The following is a 10400-nucleotide window of genomic DNA, read 5'->3' as shown; positions in this document are numbered from 1 at the left end:
GTGGCGTCGTGGATTAAAAAGTATTCGCTTCCCTGAACTCTCTGTTTCCTGCGCCTGACTTCTTCCTCCACTACACCCCGGGCGTTACATTTACAATGCCGGCCTACACCGGCCAAACCCTATGGAACTCCCAATCACAAGCGGTTGTGATACAGCCTGGATTCAAACCAGAGTGTCTGTAGTGACACTTCCGAGTTCTGAGATGCAGTGCCTTAGACCACTGCGTCACACGGGAGCAATGTAGCTTGACCAGGTGAATCCAGGTGAAAGCTATGACCCCTTATTGATGTCACTTTTTAAATGCACTTTAATCAGAATAGATAATGGGGAGGAGACGGGTTAATTAAATAATGATTTTTAAGCCTTCAGCCAATTGTAACATCTATTCAGTATGTGTGCCATTCAGAGGGTAAATGAGCAAGACAAAATATTTAACTGCCTTTAAACTGGGTATGTTAGTAGGTGCCAGGTTCACCGGTTTGTGTCAAGAACTGCAACGCTGCTGGGTTTTTTTTTTACGCTCAACAGTTTCCTGTGTGTATCAAGAACGGTCCACCACCCAAAGGAACATCCAGTCAGCTTGACACAACTGTGGGAAGCATTGGAGTCAACATGGGCCAGCATTCCTGTGGAACACCTTGTAAAGTCCATGCCCCAATGAATTGGAGGGGTGGAGGGGGGGGGGGGGGCAACTCACTATTAGGAAGGTGTTCTTAATGTTTTGTACGCTCAGTGTAAATATCATATGTATAATATAATATATGTATAATAATGTATAAATGATGGATATGCAGTATTTAATCCTAGATAGTAGCTTCATTTTACCGTAAGATAATTTCCCTATGAGATGCCGATAGAGCAGTAGATTACACCTTGTTTAATATATAGACAGACCATTTCTGATCCGGTGATTCTGGAAATAAAAGACGCCCTTTTCACCCTGTACTGTCTCTCTGTTGGAGTGCAGGGTTTTTGGATCCCTCCCAAACGGTACCCTATTCCTACGGCGCACTACTTTTGACCAGGGGCTCTGGTCAAAAAAAGTAGAGCACTAAATAGGGAATAGGGTGCAATTTGGGACGGTGATTATATCCCATCCCCAAAATGTGAGAGGAAATCTCCTTCTGCTCTTTTTCAGTGAATCCCATTGCAAGACACCAGTGTAATCCTCTCTTGGTGGTAGGGATTGGAGAATGAGGCGCGGGTGAGGACATCATGAACACAGCTCTTCTTGTTGAGTCAGCTTTGGCTTAGCCCCACAAAGGGGTTGAATTGAGGTATTTTCTCAAGAATTCAATTATCTTTGGGAATAATAGGTGTAATATGATCGTAACTTAATTACAGTATTATTACGGCATTATGTTGATCTACTTATTGAATATGTGTAGAATCACCTCACAGTTGATTTCTGGGGGAGGCAGCGAGCCTAGTGGTTAGAGCATTGGCCTTGTAACCGAGAGGTTGCACACAACTGCAAACCTCAATGAGTTGGTCTGATGGCACGTCGTGATGTCACCAGCCTCCCCCTTCGCTTGAGGAACGTCAATGAGTTGGTCTGATAGAACGTCGTGATGTCACCAGCCTCCCCCTTCGCTTGAGGAACGTCAATGAGTTGGTCTGATGGGACGTCGTGATGTCAACAGCCTCCCCCTTCGCTTGAGGAACGTCAATGAGTTGGTCTGATGGGACGTCGTGATGTCACCAGCCTCCCCCTTTACTTGAGGAACGTCAATGAGTTGGTCTGATAGAACGTCGTGATGTCACCAGCCTCCCCCTTCGCTTGAGGAACGTCAATGAGTTGGTCTGATGGGACGTCGTGATGTCAACAGCCTCCCCCTTCGCTTGAGGAACGTCAATGAGTTGGTCTGATGGGACGTCGTGATGTCAACAGCCTCCCCCTTCGCTTGAGGAACAATAGAGGAGCGATAGAGAACAAAAGATAAATATCCTGACAAACTCCCCAGTCCCTGCTGGTGACAAGAATACCTATAACATGATGCTGCCACCACAATACCGATGCTGCCACAACAATACCGATGCTGCCACCACAATACTGATGCTGCCACCACAATACCGATGCTGCCACAACAATACCGATGCTGCCACCACAATACCGATGCTGCCACCACAATACCGATGCTGCCACAACAATACCGATGCTGTCACCACAATACCGATGCTGCCACCACAATACCGATGCTGCCACCACAATACTGATGCTGCCACCACAATACTGATGCTGCCACAACAATACCGATGCTGCCACCACAATAATGATGCTGCCACCACAATACTGATGCTGCCACCACAATACTGATGCTGCCACAACAATACTGATGCTGCCACCACAATACTGATGCTGCCACCACAATACTGATGCTGCCACCACAATAATGATGCTGCCACCACAATAATGATGCTGCCACCACAATACTGATGCTGCCACCACAATACTGATGCTGCCACCACAATACTGATGCTGCCACCACAATAATGATGCTGCCACCACAATACTGATGCTGCCACCACAATACTGATGCTGCCACCACAATACTGATGCTGCCACCACAATAATGATGCTGCCACCACAATAATGATGCTGCCACCACAATACTGATGCTGCCACCACAATACTGATGCTGCCACCACAATACTGATGCTGCCACCACAATACTGATGCTGCCACCACAATAATGATGCTGCCACCACAATAATGATGCTGCCACCACAATACTGATGCTGCCACCACAATACTGATGCTGCCACCACAATACTGATGCTGCCACCACAATAATGATGCTGCCACCACAATACTGATGCTGCCACCACAATACTGATGCTGCCACCACAATACTGATGCTGCCACCACAATAATGATGCTGCCACCACAATAATGATGCTGCCACCACAATACTGATGCTGCCACCACAATACTGATGCTGCCACCACAATACTGATGCTGCCACAACAATACCGATGCTGCCACCACAATAATGATGCTGCCACCACAATACCGATGCTGCCACCATAATACTGATGCTGCCACCACAATACCGATGCTGCCACCACAATACTGATGCTGCCACCACAATACTGATGCTGCCACCACAATACCGATGCTGCCGCAACAATACTGATGCTGCCACCACAATACCGATGCTGCCACCACAATACCGATGCTGCCGCAACAATACTGATGCTGCCACCACAATACCGATGCTGCCACCACAATACCGATGCTGCCGCAACAATACCGATGCTGCCACCACAATACCGATGCTGCCACCACAATACCGATGCTGCCACCACAATACTGATGCTGCCACCACAATACTGATGCTGCCACCACAATACTGATGCTGCCACCACAATACTGATGCTGCCACCACAAAGACCTCGTCTTTCCCTAAATAATGTAATCTATATTGTTGATTAATACAGTACTGGTGTATACAGAACACATCATCACATCATCCACACAGTAAATGGTTAAATGAAGCTGTGTAGATTCTAGGCCTGGCTACAGTCTATTGTTGATGAGGTTTGCTCCATAATAATGGCTAGTGGGCAGGATGTAGTGTCTAGCTGGCTGATCTAGAAGGTACCGTGCTACTGTAAAGGGCAGGCATGCTGGGGTCACTCAGGTTTCAGCCGGGCTGTAACACAATGACATTGTATCATGGTCTAGCTCTCGGAGCCATACTGCCACAGCCTCAGGCCTTATGGCCAACATATACACCCATCAGATGAAGAAGGAATATCATTTAACAACTACAGAGCCAGAGGCAAAGTGATATACTATCCTCTCCTATCCTCATTTCCTCTCCTACTCTCTCACATCTCCTCTCCTCTCCTCATTTCCTCTCATACTCTCTCACATCTCCTCTCCTCATTTCCTCTCCTACTCTCTCACATCTCTCCTCATTTCCTCTCATACTCTCTCACATCTCCTCTCCTCATTTCCTCTCCTACTCTCTCACATCTCCTCTCCTCATTTCCTCTCCTACTCTCTCACATCTCCTCTTCTCTTTTCCTATCCTACTCTCTCACATCTCCTCTCCTCATTTCCTCTCCTACTCTCTCACATCTCCTCTCGTCATTTCCTTTCCTACTCTCTCACATCTCCTCTCATCACGTCATTTCCTCTCCTACTCTCTCACATCTCCTCTCCTTCCTCATTTCCTCTCCTACTCTCTCACATCTCCTCTCGTCATTTCCTCTCCTAATCTCTCACATCTCCTCTCCTCATTTCCTCCCCTACTCTCTCACATCTCCTCTCCTCATTTCCTCTCCTACTCTTGCACATCTCCTCTCCTCATTTCCTCTCCTACTCTCGCACATCTCCTCTCCTCATTTCCTCTCCTACTCTCTCACATCTCCTCTCGTCATTTCCTTTCCTACTCTCTCACATCTCCTCTCCTCATTTCCTCTCCTACTCTCTCACATCTCCTCTCCTCATTTCCTCTCCTACTCTCGCACATCTTCTCTCCTCATTTCCTCTCCTACTCTCTCACATCTCCTCTCGTCATTTCCTCTCCTAATCTCTCACATCTCCTCTCCTCATTTCCTCTCCTACTCTTGCACATCTCCTCTCCTCATTTCCTCTCCTACTCTCGCACATCTCCTCTCCTCATTTCCTCTCCTACTCTCTCACATCTCCTCTCGTCATTTCCTTTCCTACTCTCTCACATCTCCTCTCCTCATTTCCTCTCCTACTCTCTCACATCTCCTCTCCTCATTTCCTCTCCTACTCTCTCACATCTCCTCTCCTCATTTCCTCTCCTACTCTCGCACATCTCCTCTTGTCATTTCCTCTCCTACTCTCTCACATCTCCTCTCGTCATCTCCTCTCCTCATTTCCTCTCCTACTCTCTCACATCTCCTCTCCTCATTTCCTCTCCTACTCTCTCACATTTCATCTCCTCATTTCCTCTCCTACTCTCTCACATCTCCTCTCCACATTTCCTCTCCTACTCTCTCACATCTCCTCTCCTCTTTTCCTCTCCTACTCTCTCACATCTCCTCTCCTCATTTCCTCTCCTACTCTCTCACATCTCCTCTCGTCATCTCCTCTCCTCATTTCATCTCCTACTCTCTCACATCTCCTCTCCTCATTTCCTTTCCTACACTCTCTCCTCTCTGTTCCTCTCCTCTCTCTCTGTCCTCTCCTTCCTCTGCTCTCTCCTCTACTCCCTCTCCATTCCTCTCCACTTCTCTACTCCCGCTCCATTCCTCTCTCCTCCTCTCTCCTCTCCTTTAAGTCTCAGTTTAGTGGTACTGTCGCTTTAAATAATTCATTGGTAGAATGAGTTGTTGCTGCTCGGCCAGTATCTGACATGTTTTCTTAAAGAGACACACCACCTTTACTTTCCCTTTACTCTCTGTGGTCTATAAACTCACTGTGTAATCCTCACTGACAAAGACGTTTATTCAAGTAATGAACAAGATGAGTTACTTTACCACGCATTTATCTATTTCATACACCTGATTTAGCTACAAATGAGACACAAACTAGGTCCAGGAGAGATACTTGTGTAGTGTAAAGAGACAGATCTAGATTCAAATCTGTCTTTAAGAGACGTCTCCCAAACTACCTCTGCATGTCGCCATCTACACCACATACACCCCCCCCCACACCCTCCCTCCCTGAGTGGTGCAGTATAAAGACAATAGCTCTCCCACGACACATGGCCCTGCAAAAATATTCATACATTTTAGTGAATCATTGCATTAATCAAGTGTGACTCTGCAAGGCGTCGAAAGTGTTCCACAGGGACGCTGGCCCATCTTGACTCCAATGCTTCCCACAGTTGTGTCAAGTTGGCTGTATGTCCTTTGGGTGGTGGACCATTCTTGATACAAACAGGAAACTGTTGAGCGTGAAAAACCCAGCAGTGTTGCAGTTCTTGACACAAGCCGGTGCGCCTGGCACCTACTACCATACCTCTGTTTAAAGGCATTTCAATATTTTGTCTTGCCCATTCACCCTCTGAATGACACACACAAACAATCCATGTCTCAAGGCTTAAAAATCCTTCTTTAACCTGTTTCCTCCCCTTCATCTACATGTCTCCTCCCCTTCATCTACATGTCCCCTCCCCTTCATCTACATGCCTCCTCCCCTTCATCTACATGTCTCCTCCCCTTCATCTACATGTCTCCTCCCCTTCACCGACACTAATTTTGAAGCAAATTTAACATCAATAAGGGATCATAACTTTCACCTGGATTCACCTGGTTAGTTTATGTCATGGAAAGAGCAGGAGTTCTTAATGTTTTGTATACTCAGTGTCTATACAAGGTATTTCCAGAATGATAATAGCTGCACTCACATGAATCAAGAATATAGCTTTGGCCACACCACGTCTAGTGTAAAAGTTGCAAATCTAATGTTAAAGAGATAAATCTCACTAGACATATTTTACTAACATATATCCCCCCTGAAAACTAGTTGCTTTATACATGGTACCTGGCTCGTGGGTTCATTCGGTATACAGAGTAAAAGAGAGGTCAACAAACCTCTATCACTGTCTGTAACCACTATCTTACGCAAGCCTGTCCTGGGGGAGGTGCCATCCACAGTATTCCACAGCATATCTGCACACAGACCAGACTTAAAAGCAGAGTCAGTTTGCTCCACTCTTTAGACTAGCAGAACCTGTTTGTTCCACTCTTTAGACTAGCAGAACCCGTTTGTTCCACTCTTTAGACTAGCAGAACCTGTTTGTTCCACTCTTTAGACTAGCAGAACCTGTTTGTTCCACTCTTTAGACTAGCAGAACCTGTTTGTTCCACTCTTTAGACTAGCAGAACCTGTTTGTTCCACTCTTTAGACTAGCAGAACCCATTTGTTCCACTCTTTAGACTAGCAGAACCTGTTTTTTCCACTCTTTAGACTAGCAGAACCCGTTGGTTCCACTCTTTAGACTAGCAGAACCTGTTTGTTCCACTCTTTAGACTAGCAGAACCTGTTTGTTCCACTCTTTAGACTAGCAGAACCTGTTTGTTCCACTCTTTAGACTAGCAGAACCTGTTTGTTCCACTCTTTAGACTAGCAGAACCTGTTTGTTCCACTCTTTAGACTAGCAGAACCCGTTTGTTCCACTCTTTAGACTAGCAGAACCTGTTTGTTCCACTCTTTAGACTAGCAGAACCTGTTTGTTCCACTCTTTAGACTAGCAGAACCTGTTTGTTCCACTCTTTAGACTAGCAGAACCCGTTTGTTCCACTCTTTAGACTAGCAGAACCCATTGGTTCCACTCTTTAGACTAGCAGAACCCGTTTGTTCCACTCTTTAGACTAGCAGAACCCATTGGTTCCACTCTTTAGACTAGCAGAACCCGTTTGTTCCACTCTTTAGACTAGCAGAACCCATTGGTTCCACTCTTTAGACTAGCCCAGGTAGTCCTGCAGTAATGGAGCCTGGGTCGACCGTGAGTGCAGTGAGGAGTAGCAGGGTTCTGTGTGGCACAGAGATACGGCCTGCTCTGATTGTCATCAAGGAAGGAAAGATTTACAAAATCGTCCCAGACTCCAGTGGTTCTACTGGGGATACTGCTGCTGGCTGTGAGGTAGGTATTGATTGGCTCTCTGGCTTCTGCTCAATTTGGTCTTTTTATTGTTGTTGTTTTTTTGTGTTAATTATGACTTTGTTTGTTCAGAATGTTTCGCGTAATAATTTCCTATGAAGAAAAACACTTCCCAGTTCAACTAGTTCTCACAGTTTCACGTCAGAATTAGATGTTAATGTTTCTCAAAATGTCAAGTTTTGAAGTTGTTGCAAACTTCAAATTTCGAAGTGTTTTAGGTTAAGTTTAGGTATTAATGCAACATTTTTAAGGTTAGGGTTAATTTCAGGCATTAACTCAGAATGGGATAGGTTTTAAACAAAAATCTCACCAACAAAAAATGATATAGCTGGATTTGAACTTGTGACCTTTGGAATCAGAGGCAGATTCACCCACTATTCCCTGTCCACAGCACCTAACATTTACATTTACATTTAAGTCATTTGGCAGACGCTCTTATCCAGAGCGACTTACATGAAAAAACCAAAACGTACTTGAACGTAACAGCGCTCACTGTTGCCCCTAGTGGCTGGTTTCCACGTCATCTCCTGACGTACTCAAACATGGATGGAAGTCAAATACTGAATTAAGCTAGCAGTGTTATTAAAAGTGTTGTTGAAAAGTTCAGTTAAAGTGTTAAGCAGGGCTTGTAACCAAAATGTTTTTTTATCATCTTTTTCTTTGTTTTGTTCCACTGTTCCGAAATAAATAAAATAAAGTAAAAATAAAGTTCTGAACCACATCGAAAGGTTCATCCATTCTAAAAATCTCTCTCCCTAATTTCTGAATCACGCTGTAATGTCAGTAGGCTACTCTGCTTCCAAGGGGGAAGGGCCTACAAAGGTTAGCCTGTAGGCCTAATTAAATAAAAATTTAAAGCAGATCAATGAAGAGGCTGTCTACACCTTGAATTTGTGATTCACCACCATTCTCACACTCCGTGCGCGCATCTGCGCTTGCTGCTGAGGAGAGCGCGAGAAAGTTGCACAGTAGCCTGCATTTGACTGAGCCAACATTCTTCTCATCTGAGTCCACTACAATATACCCATTTGTCCTCAAGCTGTCATTTTACTTTAAAAAAAATTAAAATGGAGGCCATTTTAATTGAAGTAAAGATGGAGGCCATTTTAATTGAAGTAAAGATGGAGGCCATTTTAATTGATGTAAAAATGGAGGCCATTTTAATTAAAGTAAAGATGGAGGCCATTTTAATTGAAATAAAACACAGGCTACTGTGCAACTTTCAGGTAGGATTGATCCCCTCCCTGCCCATCAATACCGAGCCGTCCAGGAAGGCTCACGTTGCTCCGGACGACCAGGTGCTCTCTGAAGCTGACGTGAGGAAAACTTCACCTGGATCCTGAACTTTCCTGATGGGCAAACCACAGGCTGTGAAGATTGACAACAACACCTCCTCCACACTGACTCTTATCACAGTCCCCCCCCCCCCAGTGGTGTTTCCTCAGCCCTCTGCTGTACTCCCTGTTCACCCAGGACTGCTTGCTTTGCCCGACACCAACTCCACCATCAAGTTTGCTGATGACACCACGGTTATAGGTCTTTCCGAGTCAGCCTATCCAGAGGAGGCAAGTGAACTGGCATTGTAGTGCCAGGACAACAACCTCTACCTCAACAACCTCTACCTCAACATCAGCAAAACAAGGGAGTTGATTGTTGACTTCAGAAAGCAGAGGAGGGAACATGCCCCACATTAACAGGAGTACAGTCGAGAGTCGGCTTTTAACTTCCTCTGCATCACATCGTCACTTGACGTGGACCAACAACAACACCACTCTTGTTAAGATGGTGCAACAGCGACTCTACATTCTATGGCATCTGAAGATGTTAGGCATGCCTCCCTGGGTCCTGACGCACCAACCGAGAGCGTCCTGACAAATTGCAACACAACCACAAGGCCCTACAGTGTGTGGTGAAGACAGCCCAGTACATCACTGGGTCCATGTTCCCACCCATCCAGGACATCTACCTGAAAACAGTGCCTGAGGATGTCCTGCAGCATCATCAAGGACCCCACACACCCCCCAGCCACGAGCTGTTTACTCCTTGACCATAAGGCAGATGTTATCGGCGCATGAGGTAGCATACCAACAGCCTCCGTTTCTATTTACAAACCATCAGACTGCTGAACACTTGAACTGGACTGACCAAATCAAATCAATTGTTTTTTGTCACATGCGCTGAATAAAACAGGTGCAGACCTTACCGTGAAATGCCTACTTACAATCCCTTAACCAACAATGCAGTTAAAAAAAATATATATATATAAGTTAAGCAAATATTTACTAAATAAACTAAAGAATGGGAGGGGGGTCTATGCAAATAGTCCGAATAGCCATTTGATTAACTGTTCAGCAGTCTTATGATGCTGTTAAGGAGCATTTTGTACCTAGACTTGGTGCTCCGCTACCGCTTGCTATGTTGTAGCAGAGAGAACAGTCTATGACTAGGGTGGCGTTCCTCTAACACCACCTGGAGTAGAGGTCCTGGATGGCAGGAAGCTTGGCCCCAGTGATGTACTGGGCCGTGCACACCAACTATCATGGTCCAAACATAGTAACACAGTTGTTATTCCCCCTCAGGAGAAACTGCTCATGACCATGATAACCCTCTGTAGTGCCTTGCGGTCAGATGCCAAGCAGTTTCCATACCAAGCGGTGATGCAACCAGGATGGTCTCGATGGTGCAGCTGTAGAACGTTTTGAGGATCTGAGGACCCCATGCCAAATATTTTCAGTCCCCTGAGGTGGAATATGCATTGCCGCTTCCTCGTCACGACTGTCTTGGTGTGTTTGGACCATGATAGTTCGTTGG

At 45.6% G+C, this 10400-nt stretch overlaps 1 protein-coding gene across 1 annotated transcript in view; it reads left to right on the top strand.

Moving 5' to 3' along the window:
* The first annotated feature begins 6619 nt into the window (after positions 1 to 6619).
* Positions 6620 to 10400, top strand: part of zgc:103559 (Allantoinase, mitochondrial) — a 57749-nt gene continuing 53968 nt past the window's right edge. Inside the window, exon 1 of the mRNA XM_064936186.1 lies at positions 6620 to 7571. Coding sequence (XP_064792258.1) covers positions 7416 to 7571 — 156 coding nt within the window. The 5' untranslated portion in view covers positions 6620 to 7415. The remainder of the gene's footprint in view (positions 7572 to 10400) is intronic.

This window comes from Oncorhynchus masou, chromosome 24, assembly GCF_036934945.1.
Source record: "Oncorhynchus masou masou isolate Uvic2021 chromosome 24, UVic_Omas_1.1, whole genome shotgun sequence".
Taxonomy (NCBI): domain Eukaryota; kingdom Metazoa; phylum Chordata; class Actinopteri; order Salmoniformes; family Salmonidae; genus Oncorhynchus; species Oncorhynchus masou.
The sequence above is the reverse complement of the archived record's forward strand: the minus strand, read 5'-3'. Positions and strand labels throughout refer to the sequence as shown.